Source organism: Parus major, chromosome 3 (assembly GCF_001522545.3).
Source record: "Parus major isolate Abel chromosome 3, Parus_major1.1, whole genome shotgun sequence".
Taxonomy (NCBI): domain Eukaryota; kingdom Metazoa; phylum Chordata; class Aves; order Passeriformes; family Paridae; genus Parus; species Parus major.
Genome location: NC_031770.1, coordinates 486,279 through 511,521, shown reverse-complemented (window position 1 = coordinate 511,521; position 25,243 = coordinate 486,279). Strand labels below are relative to the sequence as shown.

The 25,243-nt window shown below is 51.0% G+C and overlaps 2 protein-coding genes across 2 annotated transcripts in view; one reads left to right on the top strand and one right to left on the bottom strand.

Moving 5' to 3' along the window:
• Nucleotides 1-25,243, top strand: part of RALGAPA2 (Ral GTPase activating protein catalytic subunit alpha 2) — a 97,325-nt gene that overhangs the window by 67,620 nt on the left and 4,462 nt on the right. Inside the window, exon 37 of the mRNA XM_033513270.1 lies at nucleotides 17,977-25,042. Coding sequence (XP_033369161.1) covers nucleotides 17,977-18,178 — 202 coding nt within the window. The 3' untranslated portion in view covers nucleotides 18,179-25,042. The remainder of the gene's footprint in view (nucleotides 1-17,976; nucleotides 25,043-25,243) is intronic.
• CFAP61 (cilia and flagella associated protein 61) overlaps nucleotides 19,596-25,243 on the bottom strand; it is a 106,789-nt gene continuing 101,141 nt past the window's right edge. Inside the window, exon 33 of the mRNA XM_033513138.1 lies at nucleotides 19,596-20,252. The gene's annotated coding sequence lies outside the window, so the exon portion shown is untranslated. The remainder of the gene's footprint in view (nucleotides 20,253-25,243) is intronic.

The window sequence follows — 25,243 nt, the reverse complement described above, 5'->3', positions numbered from 1 at the left end:
TCCTCCCCCGTGGCTGGGAGCTGCCAGGCTCGCTGAGGGCTGTTGAGACAGTCCCAGGCTGATTCTGACACACAGTTTTAAACTGCTGATCTCTGGGTTGCATCTGCACTCTTCGGTAGCACTAAATCAATCCCAGCAGTAGTAGAGGCTCTTTCTCTGCTGCCTGATGTAATGGGGAGTTCCAAAAACAAACCTGGAGTGACATCAAGAATATAACATGTTTTTTAAGTGAAAAGTGAGTTCACTGTGTGATATGTGTCAGGAAAAAAAAAAACCAAAAAACCCCTCAGTCTTGGATTTCTAAATGACATGTCTACTAGTGTGTGTGTACTGGTTGCAAGCAAAGGTCCTAAAACACCCAGCCACACCTCTTTAAGCTCTGCCAGAGATGGGGAAGTTCTGATCTTGCTGGAAATAGTGGTTTGTGTGGTGTCATGGTGCCCTGCCAAGGCACTGCCCAGGACGAGGGGTGCCTCACTGGCAGGGGCACACGGTGCAGTACAGGGCTTTGTTTATGGGCAGTAAACATCCCTTTCCTGGGAAGAAAGGTGTACACAGAGGTGCAAACACCTGTCCTGTGGTGCTTAATGTTTTCTCCTGGATTACACAAAGAGCCCCCAGCTTGTGTTTCGTGAGAGGCACTCGCTCATTCTTTGATTCTTTGACAGAAGCAAAATCGGTATATTCGGGTTACTAATGAGTACTTCATCCCATCTTGTGGTGGTTCTTGCAGGTTTGCAAGGGCTTCACGTTCCATGGCTTTTCAAAGTAATGTTGGATGATTTTGCTGTTTCCCCCCATTAACTTTGAAGGGATGTGCATAGCTAAAGCTCCCTTGCATCTTTGGGAAACTTTGCTGTGAATTTCCACTCGCAGGGTTGTTTTTGTTTGGGTTTTGTTGCAGACGGGGCAGTGAACAGCAAAGGGAGTTGGGTTTCTGTGGCTGGGCTGTGCATGAGTAAGGCTGGCAGGGCGGGGAAGGCAGTGCCACTCGCTGTGCCACTGGTGGTGCCACTCACTGTGCCACTGGTGGTGCCACTCGCTGTTCCACTCGCTGTGCTACTGGTGGTGCCATTCACTGTTCCCTTCTCTGTTCCCCTTGCTCTTTCCCTCGCTGTTTCCCTTGCTGTCCCATTCCCTATTCCACTGGCTGTTCCACCAGCAGTGCCATTCCCCATTCCCATTCCCCATTCCCGTTCCCTGTTCCCATTCCCCATTCCGTTCCCCGTTCCCCTTCCCCGTTCCCCTGGCTGTTTCATTCCCCATTTCCCATTCCCGTTCCCCATTCCCATTCCATTCCCCGTTCCCCGTTTCCCTGGCTGTTTCGTTCCCCATTCCCTGTTCCCATTCCCCATTCCCTGTTCCCATTCCCTGTTCCCATTCCCCTGGCTGTTTCGTTCTCCATTCCCCGTTCCCGTTCCGTCCCCGTTCCGTCCCGGTGCGGCGGTGCGGGCCGAGCGCTGGCCCGGCTGCGGCGGGCTCGGGGTCGCTCCCCCGGGCTCGGGGCTTTGTGCGGCCGGGCTCGGGGTTCATTAGCGTGCGGCCGGGCTCGGGGTTCATTAGCATGCGCTCGGGGCTCGGGGCTCTGCTGGCTCACCAGCTGTTCCTGCTGCTCCCGACAATGTCCGGCGGTTCGGGCCGGCCGCGCTCCGCCAGCCTTTCCGCTGGGGATGCCCACGTGGCACCGCAGCGCCGGCCGGCCCCGCATGGCATATGGTGTCTGGATTCATACAAGATGCAAAACTATTCTGCCGCTAATGCACAATGACTCATAGCATTGCTAATTTTTCCAACAAAAGCACGCTTCCACACCCACACTTTTAACCCCTCAGGCTAAAAAGCCTCTTCTTTAGTTTCAAAGCCATGGAAATGTAAGGAGGTGGGTTCTGGATCAATATCTGAAACCCTATATTTATTTAAAGCATATGCACGCTTATTTTAAATTTCAGCGAAAGCCGGTTTGCCAATTGCCTTTCTGTCGTGTGGCAGGTTTTTGTGTTCCAAAGTGGATTCGTTGTCAAATGCCGGGATTTTAAAATTTTGCGGTAGTTAACGTATTAAAAAATAATCGGAAGTTGCCATCGTAGAAAATAACTCTTTATTTTCATTTAAGAGGAAATAAATCCAAGTGTTGTAGCCAGTGGATCCACGAGGATTATGTATTCCGGCGCGAGTTCCCAAGCCGCTTGCTGTAAGCAGCTTGTAATATTTGGGGATCTTTGCTATTTACTGGCTCTTCAGGGACAATAATAACGCACTTTCCAACTAGAGGGAGCTGCTGGTATCCCTGACGCTGATTCTTAACCTTCCAGCCTAATTCCTTTGTGCGGCCGTTCCGACGTTTTAATAAAATCAAGTTAAATTACCCCGAGTCATTTAGATTAAAAGGATGCGTCTCAGTTCTCGCAGCGTAATCATCAAATTAAACTGCAGAATTCGGGGGGAACTGAAGCAGATCCCGGTTGCTCTCTGTGGCATTCTATAGGTGCTGAAAAGGCTGGCTAGGAGGGAGCGAGGAGCGGGGGCTCCGAGACAAAAAGCGGGTGGGAGGCAGGAGCGGGCCAGCAGCGGGAAGCTCCGGCTCCCTCCGCGCAACAAAGGAACAAAGGGACCTGTGGCCAGCTCCGTGGTGGCCCAGCTCGGGCTCCCCGGGAGCCACTTGTGATGGGGAGCCCGGGCAGCGCTGCAGCAGCTGAGGGGATTTTGGGAGAATGTTTCCCAGGGATGCTCGAGGGCTCCTGGGGGCTCCTGCGGTGGGGCTGCTGGGACGCCCCGTGTCCTCGCCAAGGCCCGGCTGCCAGCCCTGGAAGGGCACTTGCCATCCAGCAGGGCTGCTCCCTCCTCCCAGAAACGGGGTGGGAAGGCACAAAAGCTGCAGGAGAGCAGAGCCACGTGTGGGCACTTCCCCAGCGCTCCAGGCACTGGTGCCAATGCACACATGCAATCGCCAGTACAGGCTTAGGTCATTTTTCAAACCTCTCTTTCTCTCTCTTGAAGAGATCCTTACATCACTGTGGTTTCCATGAGCCATACATGCTGAAATTGCTTAATCAAAAGTTAAGGAATAAGTTTCTAAGCAGCTCCGTGCAGGTGGCACCAAAAGGAGGGAGGCACAGAAAATTTTGTGCCCCTTGTATAAAAGATACTTTGATGGGCAGCACCATAGTTTACACGGTCCTTTAGAGAGGAAAGGCTTCCCCTCTACCTGCATTTGAAAAGCTTTGAAAGCCATCCTGTTACTGGGGACACAGACATGGTGACATCAAGTGAGAGGAATAGGAGAAAGCTGCTTTTTGTCACAGGTTTTCCGGCTGGCATATTGAATTTGTGGGGTTTTCTTCCTCAGCATCGTAATTCTGTGTGTTCTTCCCAGTGCTTTTAACTGCCAGGGTTCTGCTGTATGAACAGCAGCAGATGGCTTTTGATGATTTCTTGAATCTAATGTTTAGTAGCAATCTAGTGCATGTACAGTGTTTCCTGTTAGACAAAGTCTCAGGTAATTTTCTGGGTTTTAATACTTCCCTGAACTGGCCTGGGCCAGTTTCTGTGGAGAACTGTAACTTGTGGCAAGCAGCTGGGTTTGTGGCACGTCCTTAGGGTCACCCACCTGGCTGGTTTTCACCCGGGAGACACTGGATCATCTGACACCTTGCTGGCCTTGTGGCTTCCTGAAGCAAAACAGCCTTTCCCTGCACACCTTGGAGCTGGCAGGACTGAAGGGCTGCTCAGTTATCCCACTGACATCTCCTGTGTGACAAAGCTGGGGTTAGCTCAGCGTCTCTGCAAAGCCTCCACACCAGAGATGTGTCGTGACAGCGAACCCGTGGCAGCCAGGGACAGAGCTCCAGCTCCCGGGCCCTTTGCTTTCCTGCCTTTCTCAGGCTCGTTCTGAACTGGTGCTGTCCCTGTGACCCTGACTGGCTTCTTGGTGTTGACAGGGGGCTGGTGAGGGCAGTGCTTGCCAGCCTGGCACCCTTCAGGCAGTGTGGCACAGAGCACCTTGGAGAGCGAGCCCTGGAGCTGATGCTCACACACTCCCCAGCTCACTCGTGAATGGGGCTCTGCACTTGGAATTTCTGTGTCCAGCCCACCACTGCAGTCCTCTCCCCACTGCCAGCCTCCCTCACAGCTGGGAGATTTGAGGCTCTGAAAAGGCAGCTCCGCTGGGAAGAGTGGAAGGTTTTTCTGTCCTTGGCTGTTGAATAGCAGTCTGTGTTCCGGGAAGGTTTTGAATTGCAGGAATAGCAGTTGCAGCCACACATGGCAGGCTGAGCAATGCCCTGCAGCCTTGGAGGGCTGGAGCAGCCCCGGGGCTGCCAGGGGGACAGCACAGCCCTCACCATCAACTCCTGGGCCTGGCAGGAGGGAGGCACTGCTCCAGTCCAAGAGAACTGCTTGAATTCAGAAACCTTCCCTTTCTAGGCTTTTCAGAACCTGTTGGGTTTTGTGCTCCCGTGTTTTATGACTTGTTGCCATGATAATTCAGCTCATCTTACAGGTTTCTCTAATTGTGATTGATGTGTAATCATTCATTTTATTGAACCTCATTAAGGTCTGTGAACCTCTGTCCCAACTTACAGTAATTAGAGCCCAGATAGCCATTCCATCTGTTCCCAAGCACTGGTTAATTAATGAACTTTTAACGTGTTCTTTGCCTTGTAAAAGCCCTCAGTATTCTCAAGTTGCTGAATAGGATTTGCATGCCAGCATTTCCGTTTGTTTTAAATGCCACAGCAACGTGCGGTTTGGAATCCCAAAAGTCAACACACAAAGTCCTGGGATCTCAGAAAGCAAAGTGGAGAGATTTTACTTTCTGTTCCCACTTTGTGCATCAATTACAGTATCTGTGAAACTGGGGTTTGTAAACAAACACCTCACAGGGTCTCCAGCGTTCTTCACTGCCCAAACCAACGGCTTTGGATCTTCCCTTCTATTGCTAAAGAAAACACACGGAGATCAATAAACCAAATGTTTCACTTTTCACGTTAGTACTTACTGGGAGAAGATTAGGAACACAATACCTGCAGACACACGTTTTCCTGCCCTCAGATTTCACCCTTTTGTTACATTTGGAGCGTCAGGCCTGAGACAGCTCTGTTAGTTAAACTAACTCTGTTAGTTTTACGTAGCATTCACTGCAAGGAGGTGTTTGGGATGGAGCAGACTCCACCACTGCTGCTGGAGTTATCGGGGAGATTGTTGTGGTCCAGGACTGGGAGAAATCAGCAGGAGCCAAGCTCTTGAGTGTGGAGACTTTCTCTGCTTCACCTTTGTGCATTCTGACTGTGCAGTAACATGCTGAGTCAGTGATGTGTGCAGGCAATAAATCACTGCATTTTTAAAAAATGCATTCCATTTCTGTTTGCCGAGCAGACGGGAGAGGCAGCGTTTCCAGAGGCAGGAGTTTAAAGAGAACGTTGGGGATTTTTGCATTGTTACATTTGTGATGTGCCGCTGGTTTTTGTGCACAGCGTGGTGGTGTGGGGCTGTAGCTGTGCTCTGCCTCCTTTGGATTGATCTGTGTTTACCTCCAATGTTCAGGACAAGAATTAAGTCATACTGCTCAACTCCCTGAAAATCCCTTTCAGCATCCAAAGGCCGACCATCTGTCCGGTCCAGCCATTCTTTCCTCCCCCAGTATGTGTTTTAGCCGGGGCTTTGAGCAAGGCTGTATCCTGGAGAAGCAAAATATGAAGGGAAATAAAGGTCTTGGGCCTGGGGCCATGTTTAGCAAGGCAAACCCTGTAAATTGCAGATGGTTTTTGTGAAGCGAGTGCAGAGAGCCCCTGGTTCTGCGGTATTTCAGTGTGCTGGTCTGTGGCACTGTGGGTGTCCAAGGCACAGACAGCTTTCTCTGCAGAGAGATTTCCAAAAGAGCTACTTTTAATTCCTTTTCCAATGTTTATGTGTGCCAGTTCATCATCTCACCCCTGAGCCCACATTTCAAACAGCCCACTTGGCAAATCCACGTGTGCTCCCCTGCTTCTTTTTGGGACCGAAGCGTTTTAAGTTACTGGCAGACCTGCAAGAAAACTTGATTTTGTTCTCAAGCATTTTGGGAAGTGCAGCTGTTTTGTCTGGAAACGTGCTGGTTTGTGTGCAGTGTCAGGTGTGTGGGGCTCAGCATGGTGCTGCCTCTTCTCCACTGCTGATGTTCTGCAAGCCCAAGGCTGGGATCCTGTTGAAGTTCTTCCAAGGTGTTGTTCCACCAGCTGAGATCGACTTAGGAACAAATCCATTCAGCATTTACTAGGGCATGTTTGTACATCATGCTTCCCCATTACAGCTGGTATTTAGGGGGTGCAGTTCTGTTTACAGGAAGAGCCCTGGGATGTTCTCCCTGGGCAGTCCCTCTCCTGCCCTCCACATCTGTATTTGCACCCTGTTATCAGATTAAAAAACGTGCAGACATTCTTGGTGAGGCCTGAGTAGCAAACAGGGCGTTCTGGTGAAGGAATGAGAGGAGGGACCTCTTGCCCCTCTGTACTGTTATTTTCCTTTAAATTGTAAGCAGGGGTTGCATTCCACCCTTAGTTAGCTAAATGGGAGTGTTAATTAAGGGAATTACACTTAAGGCTGTTCTCTGTCAGGTTTTATACTGTCAGATTTCATACAATAGGCATTTACGTTAAGATTTCAATATTGCCTGTATTTTGTTTAATACCAACTTATTTTTATTTTTAGATTAAAATATTTTTAGCAGCCTTTCTGTAGGTTGCCTGTAAAATGTTTGATGTTATTTGGGTTTATTAAGAGAGATAAGAGGGATGTTGTTCTATCAGCTGTTAAATATTATTGCATGTTAATCCATATTTTAAAAGTTCAAAGTCTGTGCTAGCTCGTGTTTCTCTCTTCTTGTTGCTGTTGGTACAGACGTGCTCTTCCCATTTGTGTGAAAAACAGAATTCAGCTCAGGCCATGCATAGATTGTCAGAAAGATTAAAGTGTGCATCGTGCAATTTTTCCTCTTTGAGAAAGGGGCCTTTGATGTGCTAATGTTCACTTTCTGTCTTTGATGGCGAAGTGCTGGGCATTGTTTGTGGCTGCAGAGCAGTGTCTGCTTCAGAGGCAGACCCAGGCCCAAGGTAGCAGCATGTGCAGGGACACTGCTGGCACTGGCCAGGGGATCAGATAGCTGTGTGCCTGCACAGATAAACGCCAGGGCAGGCTCCCAGGAGAGATGCTGCCAGGAAAGCCAAATATTTAATATCCAATATCCCACTTGTGTGTGCCAGTGTTCCTGCAGCTACACTGAGTCACACGCTGCGGGTCCAAACCGGGAAGCTTGGCAGTGCGAGAGGCGCTCGCTGTAGGCTCTGAAATCGCACCCAAACACAAGGCTGTCATGTATTTCCAAAGTTAATTGGCAAGTGAAATTATTTGGATGGGCTCATCTTGGGTTGCAGTGGGCATTTTCCAGCTAATGGATGAAATTTTGCAGGCTGCTCGCAGGACTAGCTTGAGCTGACGTAGCAGGGGCCTGATGTGGGTGGTGACAGTCACAGTGACAAAAGTGTGTGGAGAATGAGCAGCTATGAGCAGCCTTTCTTATGCCAAAAGACACCAGTTCTCCTTTTGTAACTGACTGGGAAAGAATGGTTTCCTGAGTTGCTCAGAAGTATGGGAAGAGACAGTGTGTAACTGGGCAGGAGCGAGTGGAGCGCCGGTTGTGTCCTGCAGAAGACGGATTAGTTGGTAATTGAATGATAAAAGCCTTCCTTTTCAAACTGGGTGACATTTGAGACAGTAAATGAAACAAAACCTGGAATAAAACTTGAATACAGGAGAACCTGACAGCAGCACGCAGTGTCCCTGCTGTGTAGCTTCTTCCCTGGATCCTTGTCCCTGCATATTCCCCCTTCTCCTTTTCCTCCAACTGTGATGCTTCATTAAAAATTCATCCTGCTCCGTGCATCTCTTTGGGATGCTCGAGGTCTCCTTTCATACCCGACGTGACTCAGCAGTTAAGGATGTCAAAGGACTTGAGCAGTTCGGCTCCAAGGGCGCTGGCAGTGAGAACGCTGAGGAAGTGAAGAAGGTTCCTGAGGGTTGTGCTCAGGCTGTGTGTCCTGGGCAGCAGGACAGAGCTGCTGGGGACACACAGGCTCCCTTGGAGCCCTTTCCGTGCTTTAGGCGCGTGCCGGGGAAGGGGCTGCTGCGGTGGCCAGCGCTGGTCACCTCAGCAAGGAGTTCCTGCGCTGGCTGCAGCGTGAGCCGAGTCACAAGGGCCTGGCAGCACACAGATGGAAGGGGCTGTGTGGGGCAGGGGGTGTGTGGCTGGGGCCTTGGGGGCAGGACTTTGGTGGCCTGGAGAAACGGTCGGAGCAGCTCGCTTGTCACCAGTTACCTCCCACCCCTCCTGCCTGCGCCCGCTCACGGGGACTGGTGACTCTCCTGCAGGACTCCCCTCTCCCACCACAGCTGCCCCTGCAGCAGCACTGCCATCTGAAATCAGATTAATTGTCTGTTTAACAAAGTGCTGCCGCTCTGCGGGCCGGCCGTGATCTCATGGCGGTGGAAATGGGCGCTCCATAACCCCGACACCTCGGGGAGCGCACGGCCGCGGTGCCTGCACAGCACGGCCGCTCACGCTGCTCTGCCCTGCTGTGCCTGTGTGTCCCCAGCTGGGAAGGGCTCCAGCAGCACCTCAGCTCTGCCTTGGGACCTCCTCGTGTTTTGTCACTCCTTGTTCCTGTCACGTTTATCCTATAGGCAGTTTTCCTTTTGCGCTGTTCTGGGGTTCTGTTCCCATGGCCCATGCACTGGTACCTGTGTAAAATACATATCTGTGTACAGTATGTGCCTGTACACATTAGCCTGGTTGCTGGTCTCATTCTCACTCCCTTTCAGAGCTGCTTTCAACCTGGCCAGTCCTGGTGCTAAAGCTCATGTGTGCAGCCAGCCAAGCTGCCCTCCCCGCTGCTCTGTCTCCACTTCCACCATCATTTCTCGGTTTAGAACGTGGTTGTTTAACAGTGTATTGTACCACTGACTCAGGAACTTGTCCTGGAATTAATTGTAATGATAAGACTTCCTGGCCACCCTCAGTTACTTGAAACTTACGGGGTAATGTTTTCAGAAACTGTAGAACATTTAGAAGTTGTTAACAGCAGTGAAACCAATGCATTGACTTGCCCTTTTGTGAAGGAGTCACATTTTCAGTTTTGCTCGCTCTCCACTCGCACATCCCACCTCGTGAGTTAAAAAAAGCAGATTTCATAAATACACACCAGAATTTTAATCTACTTCTCTGGGGAAATGGGGAGCCATCACAGCATCCACACTGGCTGAGCTGTGCTGTGGAAGTGGAATCCAGTTCACCTAGTGGGAAGTCACTTTCAGGGGAAAAAGAAATGTTATTTTAAATGCTGGCTCAATCATCTGCTGCTGGGGCTGCCGTTTGGCCGAGGCGGCCGGCGCTGCTCTACCTGTTGAAAGGCTATGTTCATTTAATGGATTTTAAGCAACATTATTCTAAGATCCACAAAAGGCATTCTGTGTTATATGAATAAAAGATTTCCCCGTGCTCCTTGTTAACCCTCCAGTGCCAGGCAGTGTCATTGAAGCGCAGCCACCTGGCAGGGAGCTCCGGGCTCAGCTGCCGCAGCCCGGCCAGGGGCAGCGCCAGGTGCTGCGGGGCCGGGGGGACCCGCTCGGGGACACAGGTACAGCGTGGGAGGGGACAGCCAGGGATGGAGCCCCTCCAGAGCTGCCTCACTTACACCCAGCAGCTGTTTGTCCCCGTGTGCCACCCACAGCCCCGAGCAGCCCACCCTCAGGCCCTGCTTTGGAATATCCTCAAAGCTCTCAGGTGATCATTGTAAACCTCCGTCCTCCTTAGGGTGGTTTTAGTTTAAAGCGGGGATATCCCCGCTGGTTTCTTGCTGGGCTTTCTCTAATCTGTTCTCCTTCCCACCCTCTAACATCCAGCGGTTTCCCAGCCTGTCTCACCGCAGCAACAAGTCTGTTTTGTGTTCAGCATCTTGCAAATGGTGTCACTCATAATGGATGTGATAATAAGCCCCAGTTACCTGTCCCTGATTGTAATAAATGTAAATTACCAGCTATAATAGACCTGAAACTGAGCCATTTAGTGTTAGACCCAGAAAAAATGAAAATGTCTGTAATAAACTGGAAGGGGCAAAATTACTTTGTGTAATTATATTTTGTTCTGCTTGTAGCTGCCAGATCATCATACTGTTATCAAACTGACAGGGTTTGGTAACATTTAGTAGGTGAGAAACTATATTTATAAATTGAAAATACTTGTTCCTTAATGAGTGAGTCTGACAGTCCATCAGTTGTATCCAAAGCACAGAGGTGCCCCTTTCTGAGATATCCCTCCACTGGCTGTGATTCAGTTAGAACTAAATGATTTGAGCTCTTTTAGGAATAAATTAATTTGGCATGTGCATTTATATTCCATATAGTTCCAGGAATCCCTCTGTGTGCTGCTCAGCAGCAGCTCCGTGGCGCTGGTCCCCTGAGCACACAAAGCCACCTCAGTGTGGGTGCAGTTGTTCCTTGGGGTGGGAATCACACCCCATGGGTGGCAGCACAAATCATTTTTTTCTGGACTGTGTGTAAACAATTTTGTGGCACGTTCTCATTAAAAACAAGTCTGTCATTATCTCCAGTTCCTCTGTCTCTGGCAGTGTAGGTTCAAAGCTGGGCATTGCAGAGGCTGGCACCTTTGGGTTTTCAGTGGTTTGGAGTATGGCATTATCCCAGGAGGTTCCCAAATGTACCTTCACCTGGCTACTGCTGTGATGGAGCTTGAGCTGTCCCTTGTCTCCAGGTGCACTGTGGAGCAGATCTCATGTGGCATGTGAACTCTTTTGGTGACATTTCTGGCTTTAGAATATCTTGTGTTTGGGCAGGGGAGTAGCAACAAGTGCAGGAATGTTAAATGCACGTGCCTGTCAAACTGGAGACACTGCAGGTCTGTGTGTTTGTGCATGTGCAGTGACCAAAGCATAACAGCACCAGTTCAGAAACCTTTATAACCCACTTTGCTTTGGTTTCTTTTTAATTACAAAATTTTAAGATATAAGGAATACCAACAGCATTTTGTCATTAGCTGGTATAATTCATAAAATAAACTCGCAAACCTTGTTGGGAGGTCTGCACCTTTCCTACCTGCCTGGGTACAGGACAGGAAGGTGCAGCTGGCCCAGCATCCCCCTGCCAGCAGCTCCTCTGCATTTATGGTGGGAGAATCTCAGTGCCCAGCTGTCCTGACTGCACCACCTTGGGATCTGGAGTTTGGCTGGGTCCCTGGGAGCTCCACCTGGAATTTCACAGTGGAGGGAGGTAGTGTGGACCCTGGCTGAGTGCTCACTGTGCTGCCAGCATGGGCCCTTGCTCTCCCCAGTGCCTCAGGAGAGAGGAGCTCAACATCACTGCTCTGGGGCACTGGGAAGGTGGCTTTCAATTAGACCTGGGAAACTCCTGTCCCTTTATCTCTCAGGACTGAGTAGGGAACTGTGTGGCCACCTCCAGAGAAGGTGTATCTGGGGGCAATCACACCCCACTGATTTGCTGGTGAAAACCTTGTGCCCAGGTGTCACAACGCAGAACTTTTGATGGCAGCCTCTCGGGGGTTAGAGCTCGCTGTGCCCCGCGGCTCTGAACTGGTAACAGGCCATCGTGTCATCATTGTAATTGAAATATTTTCATCCAAGCCATGTTAGGTCAGTGGTAAGCATGGAATGCAGAGGCCAGCTGTATCTTGGATGGGCAGAGGGCTGGTTGCACCGTGCAAAATAGGCAGTGCCGTGTTTTAGGCACAGTTGTGTGTGGTTTGTCACCTCTGTAGTGCATGAGGAACGTGCTGAATGGGAAAAAAGTCAATAAAGGGGATGAGGCAGAGGCCTGGCTCTTTTTGCAACAGAACAGGTCTGTGTGCAAAGAGGACCAGTTGGGAGGAGAGCATTGCAGGGACTCTGGCAGCATTACAAAGCTGTGGGTGGGGATGAGCTGGAGTGCTGTCAGGGTTCAGAGTGCTGCGGGAGCAGCGGTGTGCCCCTTTGCTGCGGAGCGCGCGGTCTGTAATGGTACGTGTGTCTGCCCCCGGAGGCCTCCCGCCTGCCTGAGCGCTCAGAAATTAAGATGAAAGCTTGTTTTCTGCCTTATTCATAATAAATGCAAGATTCTCCCCTGAAGCACTTGGCATGACTAATGTGCCACATATTCTTGCTATCCCAGAGCAGCAGGCGAGTGCCTCTGCCAGACGGGTGCTCACAGCACACCTTGGGCCAGGGAGCCACCGCAGCCTTTGCCTCAGGGCACCTTCAGAATGGCTTTGCTGTTACACTGCTTGATTTCCACAGAGATGCTTTCAAACAGTGTGAAACGTGTTTCTGTTGTTGTTTTACTGCGCTTTCCCCTTTAAAGCAATTACTGGCCACCGTCTGCACGGAGCCGCCGTATCGCACGGTGCGCGGGGAAACGCCGTGCCCTGCGACTCGGAGCACTCCCAGGCTCTCGGGGACCTGAGCCCCATCTCCATCAGTCAGCACCGAGGTTCTTCTGTGATCCTGTGAGGGAGCCGGGCCCCGCTGCCGGGAGGGAGCTGGCAGAGCTCCAGGCGCGGTGCCGAGGCGCTGGACAAACAAACGCTCTACACAGAAGGGATCCCTCTGCAGACCTCCGGTACCTGTCGGTCTCAGGGAGAGCCGTGTCCCTTCCACACCAGGGTGTTCTGGGCTCCAGCCATCCCCCGGCACAGAGGGGGGATGTCAGTGCCATTGGTGGCACAGCAGCAGGAAATTATGCCGCAGAGAGGATGAGCTCTTGGTTTTGGCAGCAGAGGACGGTGTGCCTGTTTTGGATAAGGAGGAGGAACAGCAGCCCTGGCACAGGCTGGCCCTGCTCTGCCAAGGCAGCCCTGGCTCTCCTGGCTGCGGCGTGGGCAGATGGCGGTGACGGGGGCTGGCCATGGGGACAGGAGCCCACAGACCCCGGCGGTCGCACGCGTGTCTCACGTGTTACACGGAGCGATTCGAGGCAGGCGCCACTGCAGTTTCCATCCTGCACGCTTTGGTTTATAAAAAGCACCTAAGCCTGCGGTGGCTGACGTGTACAGTTCAATTGCACCTGTTCAGTGAAGGATATATGTTACCAAAATTCCCCCAAAAGTTCTCGGTGAAATTCGTGCGGCGTTGGCGGTCACTAGACCGTAAACGATGGCGAGCCCAATCAAGCAGATTGAGTTTCACACCAGAACTGCCTAACACCACATTCTAAAAGCACAGTAACTCCATCCTCTTCAGAGCTGGGGAGGACAATTAGGTGCAGAAAGGTCATCAGCCAACACATCTCTGCTAACCTCAGTTTTACGGTCCTGGCTTTATTCTGCTTTGGTAAGTCCCAAACATTCATGTTCTTGTTTGTTTTCCAAGCTGCTGTCACAGTGTCAGGAGCAAACCCTTTTTTGTGAACCGTCTTTGGGCCCTGTGATACAATCAGGATGAAACTGAATTAGATGTTTCTTGCACCGAACAGTAAATTCAAAGATTTTCTGCAGGTGTCCCTAATTGGGTAGAGAAAGAATTGGTATGTGGACATGTAGCCAGCCTTAGTGTCCAACGGGCTGGAAAGAGCTGTCTCCCTCCGTGCTTTGAGCTTCTCCACTGGCCCAGTGCCGCAGAAGCCTTCTCTGCACGTGGCAGATGGGAGCTGCAGCAGGTCCGTGCCAGCAGCCCGCGTCAGGGTCCCTCGGGAGCCGCAGGAACAGGCGCTGCAGCGAGTGCTGTCCCTGGGCCCTGGCCGTGTCCTGGGTGCCAGTCGTGGCACCGCTGCCCTGCGGTGTTGGCACGGCCCGTGGAGAGCAGCCAGGCACTTCTCCCCAGCCTGGCCACAAACCCACAAACACTCCTGGTTTTATCTGCCAACTGCGTCAGCAGAGCGCATTGTTCTTTCCCTGTAGCGGTGACAATATATAAATGCTGCATAAATGTTTTTATTTTCAAACGGTACCGTGGGGCAGGAGGGGCTGGCCATTGCCATCAGCAGGAGTGGGGCCCTGAGATTGAGGTTAGCAAGGAGTTAAGAAACAAAAGTTCTGTATTTTCAGGATCTGCTTGAGTCACCATCTTCTGTATTCCCTTGTTTCTCAGCAGGGCAGCTTGATGTGGTTTAGTCTTGTGTGTGTGTGCAGGGAGGGAAACAGTGGGCAGGTCTGGTCCTGGGATGGCTCAGGACACCTGCAGAACCCAGGTTATGAGGACTTTGAAGGGTTTTCAAGGTCATTATGTTTTGAAAGCGGCTCCACGTTGTAGAGGTTAAACATAGAAGTGATGCTGGTGGGTGAGAGCCAAGTGCTGGCTGGTACCCACCTCTGGTGAATTTTCAAAAGCTTCTGCCTTTTGTCTTTTGCATCCTCCATCTGGAAGGACGTCCTGTGTGTTTCACTCTGCAGGTCATCCTGCTGCTGCAATAAGTTTCTGTGGTTTATTGCAAATAGCTGATGTTCACATTTTAATGTATTGGGGTTTTTTTCAAACAGCCTTCATTGTGTGGTTAAAATGTTAAAGTAATTAGTATGCTGATAAAACACTACTAGAAGCTCATAATACTCAAATATTGAGATTTGTTTGTTGTATTCAAATAGGACCTAAATTCCTGTTCTCCCACAGTTTTATATATGATCACGATCTATAATTCACACCTTGTCATGGCCCTCCATGTCATTATTTCACATGGAATGAAAAAAATAAACCCGTTTGTGTCTGTCTAAATTATTTTGCTCTGGAGTTCCGCCTTGGCAGAAACAAAATGTAAAATAATGCAGCCGTGGAGGGGTGGGTCAAATTGCTGTACGTATTAAAAGAGGAGCTTTTGATCAGCTCCTCGAAGGGTCTGGTGTAACTGCATTTATCTGCAGATCTCAGGGGATGCCCCAAGCCCCAGATAACTGGGGTTTGGTTAATCAGGGCAGCCAGCTGTCCAGCTTTCTGCCAGGGTAGGGTTCAAGCTCATCCTGTGCGGCCAGGCCTGCCGCAGCAGTGCATTTGTGTGCTCCCTGCAGCGCTCCAGCCCTGAGGCTGCTCCAGGAAAGGCAGCCAGGCACTCGGAGCTCCCTCCCAGCCCTGCTCACAGCTCAGAGCTGATCCATGGTTGAATTTAAACCAGTAGTTTATGTGGCACATCTAAATTCTGCTTGGTGTTGGGGGCACCTTGGTGTCAGGTGGGCTCTGCCCAAAGCTGACAGGAGAGCCGTGACACAAAGGTCAGGTTAAAGAGGTTTGCTGTGAGGTTCTGATGTGTGTAATTCCGTGGTTGGCTCTTAGGCTGAAGGCACAGCACATTTTTCCATGGGGCAGCTCTGACAGAAGTATTGCTCCAGGGATTTTCGGGACAGACGCGTTCCTACAGGGCAATAAATAGAAAACTTTGTGATGCTTTTTTTACAGGCCAGAGGTGTTTTTTTGGAGGGTTCTTTTCCAGATTGTTCACCATGCCTCCACATTGAGATTCCTAGACTTGAGCAAAATTTTAGTTGACTTTTTCTTTTTTTAATGAATCCCAACTGTTCTCCCAAATGTGCATATGTACTGAGACAGAGATAGCAGGGAGTTTAATTTCAGTTTGCTGGAGTCACTCAGTTCTGGTTTGACTAAGCTGTGAGTACAAACGAGCTCGCTGTCCCCATGGCAGGAGCAGGAGCTGCTGTGTCCCCGCTGCTCGGGGAGCACCGAGCCGAGCTGGCTGCTGATGGGAGCTGGGGTGTGCAGTCCCGGCCTGGCTGGGCTGGGATCCTCTCTGCCTGATCCCTGGGGCTCTCCAGACCTCGCCCTGTTCTCCCTCAGCTGCCTCTCCTGTCGCTGCTCAGCTGCCTGTCCGGGCGGGTTTTCCCGGTGTTTTGTGTGCTGAGCAGCATCCTCCGGCTCGTCAGCAGGATTGTACCGGGGGCAGAGCAAAGCCGGGCAGCGTTTCCCTCAGCTGTCCGGAGCCGCTCGGGACCCAGCAGGGCATTATCGGGCAAGCCTGAAAAGCCTTTGCTCGTCCCCCGGGCCTGGGTGGAAGCCCAGGAGCAGGCGGGGCCGGGGCCGGGCGGTGAATGGAGCGCTGCCGGCCGGCCCGCAGGCTCAGGTGCTCGGCAGCCCCCGGTGTCACCGAGCCCTTTGAGCCATTTGTCACGGCCGGGGCCGCTCCCGCTGCGGCAGCACGTGCCGGCTCCAGACGGGATCAGCCCCGGGAGCTCCAGGAGTCCCCGGCAGCCCCCAGGAGCTCCGGCAGGCCCAGGAGCCCCGGCAGCCCCAAGAGTCCCCGGCAGCCCCGGCCCGCACGGCCCTGGCAACAGCCGAGCGCCCGGGAATCGCCATCTCCATAATGAGCGCTGAATGGCATCCGTCAGTCCCTTTACAATCGGGCCCGGGCGTGTGCCTCTCTCGGAGGAAGTTTGGCAGCCTATTCATTAGCAGGAGTCACCGGGAGTTCATTCAGGCCGTGCAGGGAGCAGCTCCGCACGCCGGCGCTGGCAGGAGCGCGTTCTCCCGGGCAGGGCAGGGAAACCGAGCAAATAACGCTGGCAGCAGGTGCAAACGCTGAAATGCTGCCTATTGATTTTCTTTCTTCAGGCTTCCACGGGAAGTTTATAAGAAGATTTATCATGTATCAATCGTTCTCTATGAGCGTTAAACGCAAAATTCTTCCTTTCTTTCTCTTCCCTTTGTTGCCACCGTGCCCGCAGGAACTCGCGTGCAATGAAGACGTGCTTTGCTTATTCCCTTCGAGGTCGACACCAGACCGTCGTCTCCTGGCTTTAAGCACCGCTTTTATCTGATATTTTTTTTTTTTTTTAAAGTAGTGTTTCAGAGTGGTTTTGTTAATGTACTGCAAGTCACAAATGGCACTTCAATATTAATTAGTAATGCTTTTCAATTCTAAATACCCTCACCTGCATTCTGTTGTCACTGGTGTTATTCTCCTGCTCCTAATTTCTAAATTCAGCTTGGCCTTTGCTCCCACCGAACAGCCTTGCAGAGCTCGAGTGCATTTCCCCATAACAGAAACACAATGAGGCGCTGAAAACTTTTGTTTTCACTGAGGAAACGGAGAATGAGATGTCATCCTGGCTCCTGCGAGCCCTAATTCATAAAGTCATACGTGAGGCTCTCCAGCCCATTGTAGGTTTGTCCCAGGCGTTATCCTGTTATTGGAAGTGTATGATTCACCTTCTGAGCAGACAGAAGCTGCACACAAAAGGGGAAGATTTGCTTTCTCCGCTGTGAAAGGCTGCCGCAAGCAGGGGTCCTATTAAGACAGCTGGAAAGTTGCTTCAGCTTGTTACGCTTGTAAGTTTTATTGGTGACTGGTTTTTGATTACACATTTGAATGCTGTGTGTTCCAGGTTGCCGAGTTTTAATTAAAAGGCAATAGTCTCGATGTTAGCTCGCTTTGTTGCCTGCATTATTCAGGCCATAATGCATGCAAGTTGTGGGCTGGGTTCGTCCACTGTGCATCATTTATTTGGGATACATAAGGTTGCACCTTCTAGCACCTGCCCTAAATATAACCGTCACGCTTTTGGAATTGGTTTATTGTGCTTAATTTTGTCTAAGAAGTCCGGTGATCAAATGAATGGGGTGGGGGGGTGTATCCCTCTGTCCTGTAGGTTTTTTCCTCCAATCTAGTTACTTTTCTGGTCATTTGAACAGGAATATTGCATGCCAGGAGCTTCCCATAGTGCCACAGCCCGTCTGTGACGATGGCTTTTGATCCGGGGCTTTTGCTCCTGTGCTCGGCAGCTCCCAGGTCACAGCTTAGTCAGGAAGCTCAAAAGGTGTTACCCTGAATTTCCAGCCCTGAATGTATCTATCCCCTCTTTGCTGCCCCTGTTCAGAGCCCTTGGGCAGTTGTGGGCCGGTTCCCTGCCCGTTCCACCCCGGTCAGTGGATCTGGGGCTGCTGCTCGGGGATGCCGTGACAGCCTTGAGTTCTGCACACACCTTTCCTTAACGGGGCCTCACAGCTATGAGGAGAGAGCTCTGTACCTCGAAGCCATCATCCAGAACCACAAAGAAGTGATGACGTTTGAGGATTTTGCCGCTCAGGTCTTCTCTCCCTCTCCCAGCTACTCCCTCGGTGGAACTGGTGAGTCTCTGCACGTTATTCTTCTCTGTAGCTCCAAGAAGCACTTGAGCAGCAGATGTACACCTGTTTTTTGTAGATAAATGCTTGCAAATTTAAGAAGACTATTCTTCCCCTGAATCAACTAATGAATATCAAAAGGAATGATGACATTCATTTTAATTTGTTTTGCATCAGAGCTATTCACACTGCTCCTTTCTTCAGCTATCCTGTTAACCCCCAACTCCGGCGAGGTTAATGAACTTTCTCGCAGTGATGGGCTCGGGCTCATTCAGGACTCTGGGTTCTTGCTGAGCTGGGAATATTGTGTTCAAAAGCGAGGCCTGAATCGGGGCTCACTTATCAGAAATAGTTCCTCGCAGGGGAAGCTGCTGCTAATGCTAAATGGGGATTATGCTGCTGAGCTACCAGGGTCAGGGATTAATGCACAAGAGCCGCAGGAACGGGGTGCCGTCAGGGACTGGCAGCGGCGCGGGATGCGGCGCGTCCCTTCGCTGCAGGCGAGCGCGCGGCAGGCTGCCCTGCAGCACCTGGCCCGCAGCCTCTGCGGGGTTTGGGATGGGTGTGTGGGGTGTGTGGGGTGTGTGTGTGTGTGTGCACACGGCAGTGCCCATCAGTCATCGGCCTGCTGAGAGCTGACACTGTGCCCAGCTCTGGGAATTCATCCCTTGTGTGCCTTGCGGAGGGTTAGCTTGCTGTGCACTCACAGTCGCTGTCTGGAGGGTTTGGCTGAGTTTAAGTGAACCTCTCCTGAAAGGGAACTTTGGCTCTGAAATGCACATTTCTAGTGCCCTCAAAATGTGTTTTTTTCCCAGCATCCAGAAAGTATCTGGTCACCGTGTGCTGGACTCTGTAACAAAGATTCCTTAATCCACCGTTGACACTCCTAGGGTGACACTGGCACTTTCTAATGATTCCCTGCTTCTCTTTTGGATTGCTGAATAGATTATTTCCAACCTGTATAAACGTTGCAGGACATCTGCTCTATTTCTCTTTAGCCCTACTTGTTAGCAGATATCTTCCATCTAAACTGAAACACTGAAGGAAGAAATTAAATTTGCTCACATAAATCACTTAGGAATAAAACCAGGCGTGCAGCATTGTCTGGCGTTGCTGGCTCCGATCCTGGCGTGCTCGGAGCTTTGTGAGGAGATAAGAGACCGGTGCTGGCCGGGCAGTGGTGGCCAGGAGCAGCAGGCAGAAGGCTTTGGAGATAAGCGCTGGCAGGAGGGGGGAGGAAGCCGGGGACATTTACATAATCGTGCCTCTGCGTCCTGGAGAGGCGTCAGGGAACACGGGATGGATCTATTGATCTCTGCTGAACTGGAATACTAAACAATGCTAGGAAAGCTTATAACTTAAAGCTTTGATTAATGTTTCCTACATTAAAAAGTAGAACAGCTGTGCATTAAATTCTTTTATACACTCTGCCAAAAGTCTGAGACAAAAAAATTGCCCATTTCAATAGCAGCGCGGCGCGTGCCCAGGGCTGGTTGTTAGCACTTGAATCGTTTATCTGCCGACATATCAGCAAACAGGAATGTGGATCCAGAGATCTGTTTTAAACGCTTTGCTCTGTGCCTAGCTGTTTTCCATCCTCACTTGTTCTTAGCACACGGTGTTGTGTCAGATGTGGTTTGACAGGGCACAGCCCTCGGCAGCCCCACTTTCTGAAGGATGAGCTGTGTATGCCAAACACATTTCAAGTGTTTCCCAGCAGCTGAGGATTTCAAAACACTGTTAAATCAGGAGTACCTGGGTATGATTTCATTATTTTAATTGCTTGTAAGTGCAAAGCCTCCCCCAGTCCGGTCCCAATTTTCAGACCTCTGAGCCTCAGAATTAATTTCCCGCTCATGAACTGGAGGCTGGCCATGACTTCTGGTGTCAGAATCTCCGCTTCAGAGAGTCTCTTCACGTCACCTGCTGATTCTCCTGCATATTTAGTGAGTGATGAGCAGGGGCAGTGTCAGCTGTGGCCGTGGGGATGTGTTTTCCATCAGATGCCCCTCAGCAGTGGGCAGGGAGGCTGAATGGAGCCCCGGCAGCTCCACTGTTCCCCAGCCAGGCCTGCTCCAGACATGGATCCACCTGTCCACCCACACCTGCAGGAATCACCTGTCTGCCACTCAGCCATACAGGGGGCATTTCTCTCTTCTGAAACAGAAGAAAGGAGTCAGGGAGCAGTAAATAAAAAGAAGCACTTCTCCCTGAAGGAGTGGTCAGGCACCGGCACAGGCTGCCCAGGGAGGCACTGGTTCCCCGTATCTGGAAGTGTTCAGGATGCGTTAGGATCTGATCTTGTGGTGATGATGGTTGGTGCTGGATTGGCCACTGGACTTGTTGATCTCTTCCAGCCTTGATTCTGTGGGATGTATGGAGCTGGCACAGGTGGCAGTACAAGCCAGCTGGGTCAGCTGAGTATAAAGTGCTCAGGTAAATGTAAGATTAATTCTCATCTGATCTGATTGTTACAATGCCCCTCAGGTGTGATCCTGTCAGTGCTGGGAACGCCTGTGTGCAGCAGAGAGGGTCAGGGAGTAAGGGTGCTGCTCATCTCAGTGCAGCATGTTCTCAGGGGTGATGTCTCCCACAGCGTGGGGAGAAATCAAACACAGCTCTCGGTGATACCTCACTGGGGTGTCACTGGCTAGGAGATAATTACTGGAACTGGATGTTTTTGTGTTTTCTGATGCTGCCCCCGGGGATGCATCCCCAGACTCACGTGGGATGTGGTTTTCCTGCCCTGGCTTAGTCTCCCTGTCACCAGTCTTGCAGGTGCTGCATTTTCTGTAGGAAAATTGTCCAGTTGATCTCCTTTGCTGTTTTGAGGAACAGAGCCTTAAACTCCCTGTATGGATAACAGATAGCCCCGATATCTTCAGCACTGAAAATGCAGCCTCACAGGCAGAATGGCCATCCCCAAACTCATTTAGGGGATGTGCAGATTAGGAACAAAAGCTGGGAATACGGCCCTTTGTTGTTAAACTGGTGCATTACATGCTGTATTTTAATTAGGCAGGGTTTGAGAGGCAGCCCAGGAAATCCTCCATAATCCAACACTATTGAATTATTCTTTCCCTCTGCAGATTTTTCTCCTTTTAGTGGATAGGCTTTAAGCTGCTGTTCTTGCTCCTTCAGCCAAAACCAGAAATAGTTATTCAAGAAAATACTTGTGTGTTCTTTAAAATAATTGGTGAAGCTGAAGTGGGCAGAGCAGCGCCCCAACTTCAACTGCCCCTGTGGCTCATGAGGGTTCCTCGAGGCTTTGGGCTGTTTCTGTGGCAGATCAGCAGCAGAAGCACGGTGTTAACCTGGGGAAGTGGAAGGGGCTGCTGGATACTGCAGAACAACTCTCCAGTCGTAGCTTTCGCAAGGATTCTGTCTGAGGGGTTTGTGTTTGCCCGGGCAGGTTCCTGCTTTCCAGGGAACCCCCTGGTGCAGCACTGCCGCCGGCGCCTCAGGGGTTAATGGGAACGGGCACACTTGACTGCTGAGAGGACTGATCTAATCACTGCCATATCCAAGTGCATCTGTTCACCATGAGGTCATTCTTGTGCATGCTAATGACTTGGAAAATAAAGCACAATGCTCAGCCTTATCAGGGAAGATATAGTGTAAATCTTGGCTTTTTTACTTGCTAATGGATAGTGTGGAGTGGGCAGAGAAAGCATCTCAGGTTCCTGTGTTCCAGCTTAACGTTTTTAAAGCATCCTTTGCAGTAGAGCATCAGAAAAACTGCTGGAAAACTTGGACATGTGGTATCTGTTGATAAATGGATTCTTTAATGAATATTATGGCATTGCCCAGGAGCAACACTTGAGTGGAGGAACTATTGAGGTTTTCAGCATTCCCTGGTTTTAAAGCCTCGGGAGCTGTGCCTGCTGATTTACATAAAACCGAGATTTTGCAACCTTTTTGTTGCAAAGGTGACACATGCTTTTCTTTTGTGTCTGGACTTTTACATGCCCAAAGTTCTTGTAGAAAATATGTGAATGTACAGTGAGCAAGATATGGTTTATTTTAAACCACTTTTTGTTCAGTGCTGGGCTTTATCTTTTCCACTTTAAAGCAAAAGGATTATTTGAATGGGACATGCAGATTTAAAATATTTTTTGACAGAAACAAAACCAAACCCAGACTAATTCTTGTTTTAAACAGGACTGATGCTTTTTGTAACAGTAATTGAGCCAAGGATACCTTTTGTTTTGGTTTGATTTTTCTGGGGTTTTTATACTACTTTGGGGGTTTTGTCCTTTTGTCTTTTTCCTTGAAGCTCTGTAGGGTGTTCTGTCAGATCTGTGTCCAGGTTCTCTATAAATATATATATAATTTTTTCCTGTTTTCCTGGGAATATTGAAATCATACACATCTGAAACTGAGTAACTGTGCCACTGTCTGGGAGCACATGCGGTGTGTGCCAAGGTTGGGTTTGATCGGTGTGTCAGTGTCGCCTGAAACTGAACAATTTGTTTCTAATATATGGGATCTAGGAAATTCCTGGCTGTCCTGGTTACTGGTGGGACAGGGAATTGTTGTTAGCATGGGGTGTGTCTGAGGTCTGCTGGGCACGGTGCTCAGGTGAGGTGGACACTGTGCAGCCCTTGGTGCAGCTTGTCCAGGCACTGAACAAAGAGGAAAAGCTGAGGGAAGTGGAGCAGGTAACCAGGACAGTTACCCCACAGGGGGCAGGACTCAAGGGCTTTCTCTTCTCCCTCCTTCCCTGTGAGGACTATTCAGGATGGGGCACAAGGAGCTGTCTGGCTTCCCCTGTCCAGCCCAGGTTGTTCCTCATCCTCAGCAGACTGGAGCCTGCTGCAGCTGGGCTGCCCTCGGGGAGTTCCTGCAGGAGCTGCTCCTTGCCCGTGTGCTCTTGGTTTTCAGTGCTCTGCCCATAGTTTCCCTGCCCTTTTGGCAGGGCTGCTGCCCACGTGTCCCTGTGAGGGTCAGGAATGGTCTGGCATTAGCAGGGCAGGCTCAGAGGTACCTCGAGGTGCTGGGGGCAGCAGCTCTGTGGCCGAACAGGCTGATGAAGGTGTCTGCCCAGGAGCCCAGGCCTGGCTCCAGATTCCTGAGGAAGTGGCCACCTGCACAGTGTGCTGGGGCTGTCCCTTGGGCCACCACTGGGGGTGGACAGTCCAAACTTGTCCTCTGAGGCTGGGCAGGTGCTGGGACTGCTTCCTCCTCAAGGCTGGTGTTCCCCTTGGGATCTGCAGCCACATCAGGGCTCTCAGCCTGGCCTCTGCCTTTCCCATGGAAGTGTTTGGCTCGGAGGGCACTCCCCTCTGTGCTCTCCAGGAGAGGAGGAGGTGAGGGAGAGCAATCCCAGCAATCCGTGTTGGCAAGGGTGAAGACATGAGCTTGATGGGCTGTCTCCTCTGCTGGGTGACAGCTCCAGCTGCTCGAGCTGATGGAGAAAGCTCCAGGCACTGAGGTCCCTTTGCATTTGCCCTCTGCACTGAGGTCCCTTTGCATTTGCCCTCTGCACTGAGGTGCCAGCAGAGACCCAGAGCAGAGGCAGAGCAGAACTGGGCCAGAGCCATCCTGCAGCTGTGTGCAGAGGGCTTGGGCTGCCCTACCTGAGACACCCACATAACCCCCAGCACCTGGTGGTCCCTGGCTGAGGGTGAGCCTGGCAGAACTCAGCAGTAGCTGCTCCAACTTGTGAGTAATTAAACTTCAGTGTGTACATTTCAGGCTTATTTCTGAGGCCCTCAAACTGTGAAGGCCCTCAGTGGTGCCAGGCACTCCCATCTGAGCTGTGGGTGCTGTTTCAGGGTCAGTTCTGCCCTGGTTAACAGGTACTGTCAGAGTCTCTTTACTGTGTCACAGCTTTCCGGGCACTGCAGGATGTGATTAACCCAGCTTTAGTTATCTGTGGGTTCTTCCACGCAGGCTCAGGATGCTGCTTACAGAGGACTTGGAGTATGTATTTGGGAGCTGGAAACAGGAATGCTGTGCAGATTTACTACAATGATTCTATCTGGAATTTTATTACCTTTGCATTTTCTAGGAAGGAAAACAAAGATTTCCACAGACATGGATGAAAGGTTAAGGGGGGGCTGGAATAGGTCACAGCCCATGTGAAAACTTACTGGTTCTTCTCAAGTACCTGTCTCCAGGATCCTCACAGGCCATGGTCCTACCCACCCTTGCTGTCAGGGGTGTTCAGCTGCTTCACGAGCAGTGGCTAAAAGGCCATTCCCAGAGCACATGCCCTGGGGAAGAAACCAGGTTTGTTCTGTGGACTGGATTTAAGATGCAGTACACCATCTCTTCCTGCAAGGTAACCCTGCATTTAAAATGCTTTCATCTATATTTCAATTGTTTTTAGTCCCTCCTGCAAGAAATGTGTTTTAAAAGCTTAATGCTCTCTAAGCAGCCTCAGCTGTGAGAGGCCCTCCAGGGTGTGTGGGTGTGTGTCTCATCTGAGTGCAGGTGTGTGTCTGCTCATGGACAGGTTTCGTGCACTCAAGGACTTCCTTCCTCCTCTGGGAAATTTCTGTGGCACCAGGATCACTATGCTGCTCACTTCCTGGAGTTTTAACCTGGCTATAGTGTCACAGAGGTTTAGGTCTCCGTGAAGCCTCAAGTTTTAGCTGGTTTGAAATGGTGTGGCCAGCAACAGTGCTGGACGTGGAGCAGCTGCATTCCACCATTGCACAGCAGCAGGTTTGGCAGAAGATGAAGCACCACGAATAATCATTCCAGCTTTTGCCAGCGTTCCCTCCCTTGTTTGTTTCAGTCCTCAGACCCCAGGAGGAAGTGCATGGGTCTGTCCTGCAGGCAGGGTGTGCTGTGTCAGGCTGGAGCAAGCGCAGCACTCACAGGGTACAGCTCCTGCACTGACTCGGTTTGGTTCCCCTGCTTTGGTCCTGTACTGACATGGGTTTGTTCTCTCCCTTTAGATTAGAGTGTTCATGCTCTCGCTACAGCAACGGCCGCAGGTAAGAGTGACGCTTCCCACCGGCCGCTCTGCTGCTGTGCTTCATCACTAACAGCTCTCCTTCCCCTCGTCCTCCCTCGCTGCCTCGGCTCCATCTTCAGCTCTGCCTCCTGTGCAGCTCTGCCACCTCTGCTCTTCTGCCTTTCACACTCCTGCGCTCCTGCACATGTGCTTCTGCCTCTAGGGCACAGTTCTGCCCCCT